This window comes from Ochotona curzoniae, unplaced genomic scaffold (genome assembly GCF_017591425.1).
Source record: "Ochotona curzoniae isolate NIBS_2020 unplaced genomic scaffold, NIBS_Ocur_1.0 contig_1014, whole genome shotgun sequence".
Taxonomy (NCBI): Eukaryota; Metazoa; Chordata; class Mammalia; order Lagomorpha; family Ochotonidae; genus Ochotona; species Ochotona curzoniae.
Window position 1 is genome coordinate 51,397,467 of NW_024464920.1, and position 16,458 is coordinate 51,413,924.

The 16,458-nt window shown below is 62.9% G+C and overlaps 1 protein-coding gene across 2 annotated transcripts in view; it reads right to left on the reverse strand.

The window, feature by feature from the left end:
- The window catches only part of CELSR1 (cadherin EGF LAG seven-pass G-type receptor 1), a 79,044-nt gene that overhangs the window by 37,621 nt on the left and 24,965 nt on the right, over nucleotides 1-16,458 (reverse strand). For both annotated transcript variants that reach the window (XM_040987474.1, XM_040987471.1), the window contains exons 2-3: nucleotides 13,784-14,422; nucleotides 2,770-2,992 (exon numbers count right to left, since the gene is read on the reverse strand). In XM_040987474.1, the coding sequence (XP_040843408.1) occupies nucleotides 2,770-2,992; nucleotides 13,784-14,422 (862 nt within the window). The remainder of the gene's footprint in view (nucleotides 1-2,769; nucleotides 2,993-13,783; nucleotides 14,423-16,458) is intronic.

Here is a 16,458-nt window from a genome sequence, read left to right on the forward strand (position 1 = left end):
CATCCCCACCTGCACGACTCAGCCACAGCCCACGCAGGCCGTGGTCAGCACAGGCCCCAGCTGGGATGTGCAGACTAAACGGGCAGACACGGCTGTGAATGAAAACCAGACGCTATGAGCCACAGACCCGTGGCTCTTTATGTCCCAGGACCCAAAAGCTCCGGGTCCAGGGGCTCCAGGGGCCACAGGGCCCCAACGGGGAGCGTCCTATTACAGCCTCTTACAGCCCCATTGCAGAAGCCGCCAGCCCGCTGGGGGCTCGACCCGGCCCCCACCCGAGCCGGGGTCTCTGTCACTGCAGAGTGCGGGATGCAAGCTGCTCGCCCGGCCACAGGTCAGCGTTGGTCTGTTCTCACGCGGCATGGGGTCTGCCTCAGCCCTCTCCCCCTCGGGAACCTGGGACGGGGCTCTATTTAAACCAGCCCATCAGCAGGAAGCAATGACAAACCCCAGACAAAAAATAACCCTCAACAAGCCGTGGAGTGGGCAGGGAGGCAAGGGGCCCTGAGAGAGACCGGCATCGGCTCGCTCCCTGGGTCCCACCTGCTTCTCACAGCCCCTTTCCTTCTGGCCAAGGTGGGGGCCCAGCACAGTGGGACTAAGGGACCCCGCACAGCACACTCCAGCCACCAAGGGGGCTGGAGCAATGGAGAAGGGGCCCCAGGCGAGGACTGGGGTAGGGGTGCTGGAATTAGAAGAGGGACAGAATGCTGGGGAAACAAAATCTAAAGCTGTGAGGGGGCAGGGAAGAAGCAGGGAACAAAGGCACCAGGGAAAGGCGAGGTGGCTGGGAAAGGGGCCCACTGGGAGCCCAGGCACTTGGCAAACACAGCCCAGAAAGAGGAGCCGGCCATGAAAGAAACCCCTGAACAAACGCAGCCCGCCCGCTTCCCCACAGCCCCCGGGGGTGGGGGGCGGCAAGGCAGAGCACCCCCCAAGGTGTCGCTTTCCTAGGGAGAAGTGGAGGCTCAGCCCCGTCTCTGGCACGGAGCTGTGGCTACCGCCCTGCACAAGACAGCATGCACACACCGCGGCCCCATGCCGACCCTGCAGGTGGACACAGCCCCGTGCCCGAGGGTGCCCGTTGCACATCACCGTCTCTGCTCCCTCTGCCCCACACACCCCTCTGCCACTTTAGGGGTCTACTCCCAACGGGGGAATGTGGGCCACATCCAGGGAGCATGCCAGGCCCACCTGTGTGTCATACCACATGCCTGTACCACACCAAACATGGGGGTCGCTTGCCATGAGCAGGACTAGCACCCACAAAAGTTCTCTGGGGGGCACAGTGCAGTCTGCAGCTCTGGCAGAGCCCCCACTGGACTCCCACAGCAAGGGCAGGGGGCAGGACCACAGCCTTCCGAGCAGGCTGTGACCTGCACATGGTGCCGAGAGGGGCGGGTACGGCCTGCCGCCACCACCACACTCGGCGAACCCTCACTCTGAGCTCCCACAGTCTTCCTACGAGAGGTGGGCCAGGGGACAGTCACTGGGCCACAGCCAGGAGGCTGGAAGGCAGGCAGCCGGGGTCCCAGGGCTGGACTGAGACCTGAGCGACCCGGCTGATCTCTGCTTCACCTCTGCCCTCTGGAGCATCGGCTGACACGGGAGGCTCACGCACAGCATGGCACTCACGAGAAGACCCCCGCAGCACTCCAAACCACTGTGACCACACTGTTGGGGCTGCTGGGGCCGGCCCCCACGTCTGCCCATGCCAGCCACCCTGCACATCTCACCTGAGTCAGACACCTTGCACCCCTTACCCCAGCCGGACACCCTGTACCCCTCACCCCAGCTGGCCCCTCACCCCAACCAGACACTCTGCACCCCTCACCCCAGCCAGATACCCTGCAACCCTCAGCCCAACCAGACACCCTGCACTGCTCACCCCAGCCGGACACCCTGCACTGCTCACCCCAGCCGGACACCCTGCACTGCTCACCCCAGCCGGACACTCTGCACCCCTCACCCCAGCCGGACAGCCTGCACCCCTCACCCCAGCCGGACAGCCTGCACCCCTCACCCCAGCCGGACACCCTGCACCCCTCACCCCAGCCGGACACCCTGCACTGCTCATCCCAGCTAGACACCCTGCACCCCTCATCCCAGCTAGACACCCTGCACCCCTCACCCCAGCCGGACACCCTGCACCCCTCACCCCAGCCAGACACCCTGTGCCCCTCACCCCAGCCGGACACCCTGCACCCCTCAACCCAGCCAGACACCCTGCACTGCTCTCCCCAGCCAGACTCCCTGCGCCCCTTCCCACTGGCCAGAGGCAGAGCTTGAGGGACAGAGCACAAGCACACCCTGGAGAGACCTTCACTACTGGCACCAAACCACTGAAAAACAAACAGGTGCTGCTCCACTTTGCTAAGCCTGTTGGACATCTCAGAAATGACAAACTTCTAAAAATGTCCTTAAATCTGAAGTGTTTCGAGAAAAAAAAAAAAAAACCAGGTCAAAAAGTACCCCAGGGCACCGCAAGGCCACGGCCCCAGGGACCAAGGACCCAGAACTGCAGGAGCCCAGCCACTGCCCCGGCCACTCCCACAGGGCAGCCCTAGCCCCAGGCCTGCGGCTCCTGCCCTCTGCTCCCTAGGCCGGCAGAGGTACCCACGTGCCGGCAGCTGGCAGGGCTGGCTCTCCAGCTCTGAAGGACCCGCACCTGCCTGGTTGCCCTGCCATCTCCCCGGCTGGGACCCCAGAAAGCAAGGCTGCCCTGCAGCGCCCAGCAGGCCCACGCAGGGCCCCCTCCAGCTGACTTACGCGAGTGCGATGGTGAAGTGGAAACGCTGCCGCAGGCCACGGAAGGTGACGAAGGACCGGGGCGGGAAGCTCCGGGCGCTGACCTCGCAGTACGGCCGCTCGAACTCGCCGGGAGGGCACACACAGTGGAAGCCGCCGACCAGCAGGTTCACACAGGTGCCCCCGTTCTTGCACACGCCGTTGGCACAGCGGCCTGAGCGGGCGTTCACCTCACAGTGTTCCCCTGGAGGGCGAGAGGCAGAGGAGAGAGGCAGTGTCACCGGGGCTAGGGTGGTACCATGCAGGACCAACAAATCCACTACCCAGAATGCAAACTGGGCTCTGGGCAGGGGGTCCCCACTGCCAAAACTGACAGAGCCCGAGGGCCCAGTGGGAGGGCATCAGGGGCCCCAATGCCAGTGGAGTGGACACAGGGCAACTACGGGCGCGTCTTGGTGTGGGATCCTGACCTCCCCGTGGGCTGAGCAGAGCTCTCCCAGGACGTGGGCGTCTCCTGCCTCCTGCCACACTGGAGCCTGCCGCAAGGCTAAACGCCTGGGCCTCCTGCTGAGCCCTCCCGCCCAGAGTGCAGGCCCACGTCTCTCCTATCTCTCCCCGTCGGCATGTGCCAGTGCCATGCCCCGTGTCCCCTGTGAAGAGAATGCTTTAGCCACTTTCCAGGAGAGACCAACCAGGGACCCCAAAGCTGGCCAACTGCACCCTTGCACCGCTGGGAGTGCTCCTGAACCGGCCACTGCGGCCTCCAGCGGGTTTGGCTTGGAGGCCCCTGCTGCCCCGGGTGAGGGTGAGGACCCCAACCCACAGAGCCCCAGGCCAGCCTCCCACACTGCTGCACGGTGGGTGGCAGCCCAAGAGCCTGCCACAACTGTATATCCCCGGCCCCTGCCAGACTCCACCCCCTGTCAGTGATTCGCAAGTGAAATATGTGGGAAAAAGCATGAGCTACAACACACACACACACACACACAAGACTGTACACATGCACACAGACATATACACACATACAAGACCTCAGAGTATGCGTTGTGCATCCCCAGTGGCTTTCTGAACATCCCCCATGCAAGAGGGCCTGAGCGGCAGGGCCCCACTATGTGGCCCACACATGGGGTCCCCTGCAGGCCAACAGCTCTGCTTGCCCCTCCTAGGTCGCCTGGAGTGCCCCTGGGGACTGTATCCCTGAAGGTCACTCGTTCCCCTGGACACAGGCAGGTGCATGTGGGCATCTGAACAAACACCTACACACAACCAGGCGCGTCCTCAAGCCTGCTCCCCGGAGTACCCCTAACTGACCCACACAGGTGGCACGCAGAACCAGCGTCCTGGCAGCACTGAGCACAGGCAGTAAGGGCCGCCCGGGGCCCACACTGGGATTCGTATCATTTGCTGCTACGTAGGGAACACCTTTTCAAGTCCTGGCTGCTCCACGTCCAGTCCTGCTAACATGCCTGGGAAGGTAACGGAAGACAGCCCCAGTCTCTGGGCCCCTGCACCCACATGGGAGACCCAGAAGTTCCTGGCTTTGGATCGGCTCAGCTCCATCCACTGTGAACCAGCAGATGGAAGATCTCTTTCTCTCCCTCTCTCTGTGACTCTGCCTTTCAAGTAAATCTTTTTAGTTTTTTATAACAAGTTACCCCCAGTGTTTAAAAATAGAAAGGACAGGCTGTGAAGGGTGGGTACCATGGCATGTTCCCCTGCCCCAACCTCCCTCCCGAGTGGAGGCCCCGGGCGCCGGCTGTCCTGGCTCACAGCCCAGACCCATAGCGGACCCTCCCCAAGGGTGGGCCTGCTTCAGAGTGGCCCCATGGCGCCGCTGGGCACAGTGCACCCCAGGATCCCAGCACCCTTGGAAGAGCAGGGCAGTGTGGAGTATCTTCATCGCTGAGTCCTGGGGACCCCGGCCTCGGGGCAAGGGTGCAAACTTCCCTGCACCCAGCCCGACCCTGGCCACAGGGTCTGCCGTCCAGGCAGGGCCTTGCGTGGTGCAGTTCAGCTCCCACCTCCATCCAGAGGGCAAAGGGAGACCGGTCACGTGGAGCCCGCTCCCAGCCCATGTGGAAAGGCTGGCTTTGAGCGCTCGCCTGGGAGTTTCCGCTTCCGCAATGAGCGGTCAGCAGCTCTGAGGCTGACAAAGAGAATCTTCCTGAATGCTCCACAGCCGGGGTCGGACCAGGTCACAGCCAGGAGTTTGGAGCTGCACCAGGTCTCCAGGTGGGCGGCAGGGGCCCAAGTACCGACTCGCCACCTGCGGCCCCCGGATGTGCAGCAGCAGGAAGCCAGAGCTGGAAGTGGAGACAACTGCAACACAAGCACTTGGATAAGGAGAGCAGGTGCCTGGGCATCTCCAACCCCCCCGCCGTCGGTGTAAAAGGTCCCACTGAATGGGGACATTGCAAGGAAAGTGCAGTCCGCAGGACTCTGCTGGTGTAAGCTTTAAAAGAGGCACTGTTCTTCCAGTCCTCCTTCCTGCCCTCATTGTGTGTGTGTGCGTGTGTCTGCCCCCTTCCTCCCGCTCCCAGCAGGTGCCTGAGGCTGCCCCAACAGGAATGTGCCCTCTCCCCATGCTGGACCCAGCGAGAAGCTGGCGGGCAGGAGTAGCAGAGGGCACTGGATGCTCCTGGCTGGGAGCACACAGGCTCCTGTGCAGGGCAGAGAATCCACCGGCTGGGGAAGAGGTGTGGGGAGAAGGCACCCACACAGCCCTGCGGGCCCAGGCCTGAGCAGCCCTGCCTCCCAGCCCAGCACTCCCTCCCCATCACCTGTCGGGCCAGCCTGGAGCCTGGGGGCCACCCACCTGCCTCCTTGGGCCTCAGCCCCCCAACACTCGCCCTGGGATCTCCCTGAATCCACTGGGGCTCTCATCCTGACGGGCAGCACCCTCCTTCTTGGTCTCCAGGGATGCCCTCCTCTGCCCGATACCTCCTGTGTAAATGCTGGTCTCATGCAGCAGGCCCCAGTGCCCACCCTACTGACCACAGGCCTCCAACCCAGGCCTAAACACCTGCCAGCCTTCTGTCTCCTTTCCCCGAGGCTGTGCAGGACCACGTGGGGAGTAGGAGGGCCTGTGCCCCACCCCCTGCGCCATGCCGCTCAGCAGCAGGGACAGTGGCAGCCACTAGCCCCGGCCCACACTGCCCCGCCATCACTCACCAGGCCCTGGCATCCAGCAAGGGTCTGCAGACGCCTGCAGTGCGCAGGGCCCAAGGGTGGGGACACCACGGCATAAGGTCACAAGACACCAACATCTCAGCCCGTGCTCAGCTGGAGTTGACAACCTACAGATTCCCGTCGTGGGCCCAGACAGAGCTGCCGGGAGCGGATTCTCAGAGAAGCACACCTCTGCCATGGGGTGAGCGCCACGTGCTGTATGGCTCCCGACTGCAGGGAAAGGCTCTGGCCAGGTCCCTTGGCAGCTTTGCTGTCTGGTTCCACACGAGACCCCTCTGCTGGGCCACTGGTGCCAATCTGCTTACAGCACAGAACAAATAGCCAGCTGCCAGCCATGCAGACGGAGGAGCGTGGTGAGCCCGGAAAGGCCCCGCTCGGCAGGGGTTCAGCAACAGCGGCCTGTCACAGGTGGGGGCGTGTGTGCCTGCTGGGGTCTGTGAACACAGAAACAGGTGGCTGGAGGACCTCCCACCGTGGTGCTGCTGGCAGGGGGCAGGGCCCAGGCCCAGGATGCCACACGCAGAGGGGGAGAGAGGCAGAAGTGGACCCCTCCACTGAGCCTGCTGAGGAAGTCTGGAACTTGTCCACCAGCATTGATCCTGGGGCTGGGAGAAGAGGGACAGGGAGAAGGGAAGCTGGGAGAGATGGGGTGCAGGGGGAGGGGAGACGAGGGGAGGGGAAGGGAGGGGAAGGGAAGAGAGGGGAAGGGAGGGGAGGGAGGGGCGGGGAGGGGTCAGCCCCAGAGTGGAGGTGGGGGGCTCAACTGTGAGACCCTAAGCACTGTGAGGAGGGCAGGGCGCTGAAGGTTTGCCAACTTAAGTTTTTAAGTAAATAAAAAGATAATTCCCTTCGAGTCTAAGAAATAGCTAAGGGCTTTGAACTAGAAAAACGAGAATTTCCAAGGCAACAAGTGGGACCCCAGCAGGAAGCCTCGGGGCCCCTGGAGCCTGAAGCTGCAGCAGAGCCGAAGACGAAGACGAACGTGGGTGTGGGGGGCTGCGGGGGGAGACACCCCAGCACACTGGCACAGGCCCCAGAGGCACCCGGCCACCCCCACACTCACACACACCCCAAGGTCAGCTCTCACACACATGCACCTTAGGCTTCATACACCCAGGTGGTCACACACACCCAGGTGGTCACACACACACACACATACACATACATGCATGGTCTCACGCACTCATACACACACCCAGGTGGTCACACACATCCAGGTGTTCACACACACACACACACACACACACATGCATGGTCGCACACACTCACGCATGCCCTAAAGACAAAGCTGTTGCAGCTCAGAGGTCACCCCAGCATCAGGGCCCTGAAGGAGACACTACATCTTACCAGGATGCCGGCAGAGGCATAGGAAGCGGGACAGGAGGGAAGGAGGGGAATGGCAGCGCCCGAAGCAGAAGCAGATGTTGGAAATGACCAACTTCTGTGCACGTTCCCCACCCTGCCCTCCGCTCACCACTGTGTCTACCACCACCGCTCCAGCGTCACCATCCGTCCACTCATCCACTCATTCACCCGAGTCCCGTGCACCCAGCCACCCACCTTCCACCGGTCACCACTACCCATCCACCTCCCAGCGGTCCATCCACCCGGAAGGTTGTCACCTAGAGTGGGGAGCAGCCGTGAACGCCAAGCCTGCCCGTGTCCACCTGAGCTCGGACAGATGGGGCCACTTCACCCTCACAAGATCAGTGCTGTGGGGAGGGGCACCGTCCTGTGCCTCGGTTTCCCTGGCAGCACCTCTGCCTGTCTTGCAGCACTGGTGTCAGGTGACAGGAGCTGTCCAGTGCCTGCTCCTCCCCTCCCCCAGACACCACCCCCGGGAGCCTCAGGCTTTGTTTGACTTTCTCACCCTCCGGCAACTTGCTTGGCACCTGAACCTCTTCCCTGAGCGAGGCCAACAGCAGCCCAGCCCTCCCACTTGGCCTGGCTTTCAGGAAAGGCGGCCCCAGCCACCTGCCCACTCCCTGCCCGCGCCATGGCCCCTGGGCAGGAGGACCCGGAAGACCACAGGCCCGTCCAGGTCGGCCTCCCGCGATGACTTCATCGCCACCTCTGAAGCGAATTCCCAGAACTACAGACACACCCGGCTTGTCAAAGAAAAAGCACATTCCAGCTCGGAGGCCACGGCTCCCACCCACCCAGTGGGCCTCACTCAGAGCAGCCACCTGCACACGTGCCTGGGACCCCGGGCGCTGCGGAAGTACCTGGGGCCTCTCCAGCGCTGCAAAGCCCAGGATCCCGCCCAGCCCCGCCCGGGCCCCACCTTCAGCACCAGTGCTGTCCCCAGGCTGGCTCCTGAGCATCCCAGATGAGCTGGGGAGACCAGGAGACACACCCCTTCCCTGGCCACTGTTAGCGAAGTCCCTATATGGCCGAACATGCCCCAGAGGGTGACAGACAGGGGAGCCTGGCTGCTCGTCCCATGGAGCAAGGACAAGTGCCGGAGGCCGCTGAGGGCCCACAGCTGGGAAGGGCGTGCCTACCTCTTATCAGTCTATGGGAACCCAGCCAACAATCCCAACGCAGCAGCGAGTCCGGACTCGGCTGGAATGCAGACACCAACCGCAGGCTCCCCCTCCCTCCCTGTAGGAGAGGGGTAGTTCCTTGGACAGGGCAACCGCTGGAGGCGCCCACAGGTCCACAGCCCAGCAGCCACCCCAGCAGGGCAGACCAGTTCCCACCAGCCCCACCTCGCCAACCCCAGCTCCTGCCACCAGGAGCAGGGGACAAAACTAGCCCCTGGCCCTGGGGAAGAGGGGCTGCTGCCAGTCTCTGCCAGGGAGGGGGCTTGCGTGGGGGTGGGTGCAGTGGGGTACGGGCAGAGAAGGCCCTCCACCAAGGCCCTCAGGGGCTCCAAGTGAACTGCCTTGGACAACACGGGGGCTTCAGGGAAGGAGGGCGGGAGGGCAGTACGGAGGCTGGGCATGGCATGGCAAGGAGCCATGGGGGAGGGGAGGCAGCAACAGGAGCCAGGTCTGCCTGCTCCGTGACCGGAACCCCAGAACCATAAGGAAATTAACAGCAGAGGCTGTTGGTGGGATTCACTGTAACGGCTGTGGGAGACAGTACAGGGTATGGGCGAGCCCCTCCTGCCTGCCGGGGTGCACGCAGTGCTCCTGAAGGGGCAGCTGCCACTGGGGTCTCCAGAGCCCACCCCAGACCCCAGCCACCTCAGCTCCCCACAGTGGCATGGACCAGGGCACCCCTGGGGAGAATGGGAGCTCAGAACACGTTTTCCACCACAGGGCACCTGTCCCCCAGTCCCTTCTCCAACCACAGCAGACGCTGCAGTGTGGGCTCGGGGTCCTTGCTGACCGAGAGCCAGCCGAGAGGTGCACAGAGCCTGGGCTCTGGCGCTGTGGTGTGGTAGGCGAGTCCATCATCTACAACGCCAGCATTCCCTGTGAACCCTCCACTTCCGATCCAGCCCCCACTGATGCACTGGGAAGACAGCAGAGGACAAACCCAGTCCCACATGGCAGACCCAGACGCTGCCCCTGGCTCCTGCCTGCAGCCTGGTTCAGCTCAAGCCATCGTGGCAGTTCAGGGGCAAACAACAGAGGGAAGATCAGGTTCTCTCGCCCTCCCGTTACTCCGCCTCTCAGATCCGTCAGTCTGAACAAAGCCCTCGGATGGGGTGAGCGAGGTCCCTCCCAAGGGACACACAGCCCCACCCAACTCCAGCCAGCAAGGCCTTGGCTGGAACTCGGGTGCAATCGAGGTCAGACAGCATCTTGGAACATGACAGACCCGAGCACAGGGACTGGGCGTGTCGGAAGGACAAGAGAACCTGGGGCCCAAGTGTAGGAGGGGTCACAGGCAGGAGCCACAGTGACGGCCCATGGACAGGGGCCACAGTGACGGCCCACGGACAGGGGCCATGGTGACAGCTCACGGGCAGGAAGGGCCACAGTGCTGGCTCACGGATGGGGCCACGGTGACAGCTCATGGGCAGGAAGGGCCACAGTGCTGGCTCACGGACAGGGGCCACGGTGACAGCTCACGGGCAGGAAGGGACCACAGTGATGGACCTTCAGGCACAGAAGCAGCGGGCCCCTGGAGGCCCAGACTGGCAGCAGGAGCCTCCCACGCAGCATGCCTTTGCCTTGGGTTGGGACTTCTGCTGTGGCTTTCAGCTGCCCAGTTAGGGGCATCTGCCAACAGCAGCCCATGTAAATTAGCAGAGGGATAGGGAGAAACACAGGGTGCCCAGGGCCACCCGGTCACCAAGGGCCAGTGGGCTATGCCTGCACAGCCTGGCCTGGATGCCGAGCTGCGTCAGCAAAACCCAGCTCCTGGGTAAAGAACTAACCCATGGGTGGTCACCCACACCTCGGTCACAGGAAACACACAGGTAACGGGAAGCTGGTAGCGCCCCTGTGGAGCACAGACAGCCCTGGGCTGCACAGAACGGAGAGGAGAGGGAAAAAATAAGGGAAAGAAAAAAACACTGCATAATCCTGCGTCTCTGAAAAGCGCATTTTCCTAAGCAAGGATTCTGCCCTGCTTTCCTTGAGCTGTTAATTACAGGCTGGGTAATGGCTTTCTCTTTGACTGTGATGCTCAGGGCTTTAAGGAACAAAGTCAGCTCCACCAGGCCCACTTGGAAGCGGGGCTGCATCCCAAGGCAGTGAGCCCTGCAAGGTGCAGAATCAGCGAGGGCGCAGAATTCCCGATCTTGTCCCACAGGTGAGCAAAAGTTCCTCGAGAAGTTTCCCTGGACTTGAACCTACACAGAAGGTCCTTGGCCCCGGGGTAGGGCTGGGGGCGAGCCTCACACAGGACAGCCTGTCCCACCTGGGAGAGCTGGGACTCTGAGCACCAGGGCACAGCGGTGGGCACCCAGGGAGGGCCCACGCCTGGCTCTGGCGGGACCCATGGGAAGCAGGGAGACCAACGAAGAGCTGCCCTCACACAAAGCTGAAATAACAGGACATGCGGCAGCGAGGAGGGCTGGCTGGAGGCAGGGGCACTCACCATGCCCCAAGGGGTTAGGGCAAGGACCCAGAGTGCCAGCAGGGAGATGCCCACTGCACGCCTGGGTGGGACAGAGCACCAGATGCACGAGGCCAAGGCTGCTGACCAAGCAGTACCAGCGAGAACCGGATGGAGACACGTGGCTGCTGAGGACAGGGCCAGCCAGGAGCAGACACCCAGGGCCAGCACGAGCACCAGGAAGCGGCCAGGGAAGGAGCCACAGCTGGCCACCTCTGAGGCCAGGAACCCTTCCGGAATCTTCCTGGGCAGGGGGAGAGAGGCACCAAAGGGGCCACAGTAGAGGGGACAGCAGATGCTGAGCGAGGACTCGGGGCAGGACAGGGCAGCTTCCAGACTAGTAGGGCCCAGGCCATATCCTCTGGGAGCTTGGCAGAAGTCCAAACGGTGATGCCCACACAGGCAGGGAGGAGGTGTGGGCGGGCAGGAGACACCTGCCATCGGCCATTTCGCCTGTGCCGATTTTAGAAAGAAATCGGACAGCGCCCCAGGCCCATCAAAGCTACCCACCCCTCAAGGGTTCCAGACACTGGGCATGGCAGACCCAGTCACCGCCCCCATGGAGCTGTCTTCTCAGGATGACCTGGGGGCTGGGAGCCAGGACAGGGGGCCCCATGTCCTGCAGCCTGAGTGCCTCCCGTGAGCCCCGAATGTTCCAGAATCACACAGCAAAGCTGGTAGGGGCTCTTCCTGAAGCTAATTGATGCCTTCCGCCCCTGGTCACAGCCAGGTCTCCTGTGCCTCCTGGCCAGCGGCGCAGGAAACGGGGCAAGCGGCGGCCAGTGGCTCGGGCCAACTCCAACCTCGCAGGACCCGGAGCTCGGCTTTCCACGGAGCAAGTAACACAACCCGTGTGACGACAGCACCATTGTCATCAACGTGTCATCGCATGCCCGTGAGCTCCATTACCTCCCGGCGGGGAGACGGGGGCTTCAAAGCGAGGCAGGGAGAAAGGGGAACTGAGCGAAACTCATCCGTCGTGACCCGTAATGAGCCCTGTCTCAGAGGGACGCGGACGGGCCCAAGAGTCACCGGGCTTCAGGGGTCCCCCGTGGGCGATGACAGACTGTCCCATTCCCCCCAGACACTGTTCTTCCAGAAATGACCCTGGCAACGCAGAGGAAACCCAAGAGGTTAGGTGCTGATGCTGCCCCCTGGGACGTACTGTGGTCCAACGCGGCCTGCCTGGGGCTCACTCCACCAGGGCACGATGCCCCCGTCAGTGGGGGCCCTGGCGTACTCCCAGGCCAAGCACACAGGTCCCGGGCAGGAGAGCCGACTTGCTGTGCGCTGGTGGATATGTGAAGACTTCGGCTTGTTGGCTCCCTGGAGCCCACAGAGGTGGGGGTACAGGGCGGGGGGGCTTTCCACAGAGGCAGATGTGAAGCAAGGAAGGGGGCGGCATGAGTGTGCGGTGGGCAAGGCAGCCCAGCGCAGGGCAGGGCTGAGAGTGGCCAGCCGGGCAGGCCGCCTCCCTTCCTGTTCTCCCAGCAAGTCCAGGGCAGCCAGGAACTGAGGAGCGACACTGGGCGATGGCGGGACACGCAGGAGACGTGGACAGGACCAGGAGACCGTCAGTTACCACGGGAACACCTGACCGTGCCCCACCCCCGTGCTGGCACTGGCTCTCTCCCCAGACCTTTGCACACACACATCCTGCCGCTCTCAATGCGCCAGCTGCAGGCTCCCCCGTCTTCCTGCCTGGTAAATGCCTGCTAATGCCGGCAGCCCTTGCTGTAAGCTGTTGTAAGCTCGATAAACTCACGCTATGTGCCGGATAAAACTCCCACATGGGCAGTTAATGATTTCCTGGGTGTTTATATTAAACACGTGAACCAAGGGCCTGGCTGCCGAGGAATCTCCCTGCGTTACCTCCAGTATGAGTCAGGCACCGCCTAATCCCCCAGAGAGCTCCCCAAAGACGGGAGCACTCCCCGTCGGGCCGCCAACCTCCGCTTTCCGACCAAGCCCGCACGGCACACGGCAGGCCATCAAAGAGCTGGGCAAGCTTTGTGGCCGGGAATTCGGGGGTTTGTGGCAGGGAACCGTGTCTCCGCACATTCTCGGGGAGACTCTAAAAACCGCCACTGCCTGCACGTGGAGCCAATCAGGATGTGCCAGGGGGCACATATTCAAAGGGCCTCGTGTTCCAACACCCGAGCAACGGAGGCTCTGAGTCTGTGCCGGGGCCATGACTTGGGCCTACATGCTCGCCTTAGGAAATCTGGAACAAAGGTATATCCTTTCCAAAGCCACCCCCCAAAAGCAGCTTGTCATTTGTGTGGGTTTAGGTTTTACCACAGATCCCCCAGGAGGGGCCGGCGTCAGGGCCCAGCAAGTTAAGCTGCTTGGTTGCAACACCAGCATGCCAGGTGGGCGCCGGTTCTTGTCCCAGCTGCTCCACTTCCCATCCAGCTCCCTGCTTAGAGCCTGGGAGAGCAGCGGAGGACGGCTCAAGTGCTTGGGGCTCCTGTGACCAGGAAGAAGCTCCTGGCTCCTGGCTCCAGCCTGGCCTCGTGGTGACCGTGGCCACTGGAGAGTAAACTGACGTATGGAGGATCCCACTCCCCACCCTCACCCTGTTACTCTGCCTTTTCAACAAATAAATAAAACAGATCTTTAAAAACTTGAAGCGTGTCGTGCAAATATGAGCTTGGCTGAGGGAGGAACCAGGTCTAAAATTCTCCCAGGTTCCAGAAGCGGACCCCTGGACACGGCACCTGTCCTTTATCCTCTGCCCCCATCAGGAGCATGGAGGAGACGCAGGGACCACCCTCCTAGGCCGTGTGTGTGTGTGTGTGTGTGCAAGGCACGGGCGCAGGCCCCTCACCTGTGAAGTCCTCGAAGCATTCGCAGGTGTAGCCGCCCTCGCGGCTGCGGCAGCGGCCGTTGGCGCCGCAGGGGCTGGAGTAGCAGAGGTCGATCTCGGTCTCGCAGTAGTCGCCGGTGAAGCCGGGCGGGCAGCGGCAGCGCAGGCCGTTGATGGGGTGGATGGGCCGGAAGAGCACGCTGGTGGAGTTGATGAAGGGGGCGGAGCTGTCGAACCTCAGCACCGACACGCACTTCATGTAGTTCTCACAGGGCTCCCGCAGGCAGATGTTGTCGTCAAAGGGCAGCACGCGCTGGGCGGAGATGGTGGTGAGCAGCGAGCGGTTCAGGTAGATGTGTTCCTGCAGCTCCTCGGAAGGGAAGAAGCGGCCGCGGCCGGCGCCGGGCAGCAGCGCCGAGAAGCTCACGTTGAGGATGTTGCCGCTGCCGTCCGTGTCGTTCTGGATGTTGAAGACAAAGACGTCGTCCTTGGTGGTGGACAGCACGGTGGCCACGCCCTCCACGAAGAGGGCCAGCAGCGGCGAGAGGAAGCGCTCCTGCCACATGTTCTCGAGCCGCACGGTGATGCTGTTGGTCAGCATGTCATCCGTGATGATGGTGACGCGGAGCGTGCAGAGCGCCGTGACGCTGTGGATGCCGTCTGGGGGCACAAGCAGGCTTGGGTCACTTGCACACCCTGCGCTGGCCCCGTCCAGGTCCAGGGTCTGACACGCATTCCCTGCCCACCCAGGCCACCGTGGGCCTCCTGCTGCTTTCCTGCAGCCCACCCCAACACCCCCGTGCCCACTCCAATCTCACCTGCCCAACCTGGGCTCCCACGTGAGCTACGTCAACGTGGTGGTCTCTCTGTCCATCTCTACCCAGCATGCTGCTTCACAGGGCCGCACACAAGAGCAGGCTGGAGGTCCAGCCCGCTGCGGCCCTGGGGACCCTAGGTCTGGGCAGGGGCTGCGTGGTTCTCCCAGAGCACTCTGCTAGGTGACAAAACCCAGGTGCCACCTCGGAACTGGGGAGGCAGAGCAGCAGCAGACAGGGCAGCACACTGAGACCAGGCCTTCCCCGATGCGTGGGAGCCGCAGCTGTCCTGCGGACCACAGGGAAAGCACTTCCACCTACGGAAGGCGCCACGACTCCCACCAGCTCATTATCACACCCCAGGGACCCACCGGCAACAGGTGAGAAAAATGGAGACCCAAGCAGAGCCCTGGGAACGCCCGGTGGGCACACAGTCCCTGGGAACGCCCGGTGGGCACTGAGCACCCACTCACTGTCCCCTGCCATCCCCCTAAGCGCCTGGAACTGCCACTCCTGCAAAATGCACCTCCAGCCCTTGTCTACACCTTGAGGCCCTCGGCGCACACACCTCTGTCTGCAGCTTCCGCAGAACAAAAGGAGAAAACAGAGTCAACAGCAGCCGGCACCTGTGCTCACACACCTCGGGGTGCAGCCGGGGGAGGAATGAGGAAGTGCAGGCGGGGGAGCGGGCAGTGACCGCAGAGCCCAGCCACCAGGATGGCATCGTCTGCCCCATCCCAACTGCAGGCCGCACCTGCTCCTTCCCAAGACCCACGGCCGCTTCAACCCCAGGGTGTTGTGAGGGACCCTGAACCTCTTGGCTCAGCCATAACAAGAATGGAAAGTCCTGCCTCCTTCCTTGTGGCAACCAAATGTCACTCTGGGGAGGTCATGCTGAGGACGCCACACGGGGAGGTCACGCTGGGGACAGCCAGGCTGGGAGGACCACACTGGGGGCCATGCTGGGGAGGCCACACAGGGAGACTTCACTGGGGAGCCAGGCTGGGAGGGCCACACTGGGGAGCCAGGCTGGCAGGGCCACACGGGGGGCCATGCAGAGGACAGTCAGGCTCTGTGGGGATAATGTGTTGGTTCCCAGCACCCTGACTCGGCTATGCCAGGCCCGGCGGAGAGCTGGGACATCCAGGGTGGAGGCCAGCAAGCTGTGAGCCTGACAGCTCAAACAGCACAATGACACCCTAAGTCCAGGCTGGGTTCTCACCAGCACCAAGCTGGACACAGTATGAGACACGCACAGAACTCAGATCTCACTGCCCTTGGCATCCAACACTGATGTGTTCCCAGGCACTGAACCGTGCCCCACCCCAGTGCCCGAAGCCCTGGTCCCAGACAGACGGGATCTGCAGACCCCAGAGACCTGAGCCAGGGGCTCAGCATCCTTCCAAGCAGGACACGGGGGCACCTCGTGAGCCAGGACTGCTGTGCCCCGGGCACGGAGCCGTCCCTTAGCCAACGCAGCCCACCTGGCCCGTGTCCTCCCACTGTCGCATTCTCGCCTTGGCCTTTGCCACAACCAAACCTTAAGTGTTCTGCGACCCCAGAAGTAAGCGCTCAGCGTCCTGGCTGCCCTACCGGGGCCTCGATGCTGAGCCCCCAGGACTGGCACCATTGGGCAACCTCCGGGTCTTTCTGATCAGCAACTCCTCCTGGCAGGGCTGGCCAGGACACGTGCCACTGAGTTGGGGCCAGGTGAAGCCACCATGGCTGGTCCTCACCATCCCCTCCATCCCCAGCACCCACCTGCCCCCCCCTTCCACAGTGGACAACCCATCAGTCCCGCCGGCCCCTGCACCTCTGCACCCATGGGCAATGGGTGGGAGGCTCCTCTGTTGCCAGAAGCAGCCCATCTTCTCTGGGTCT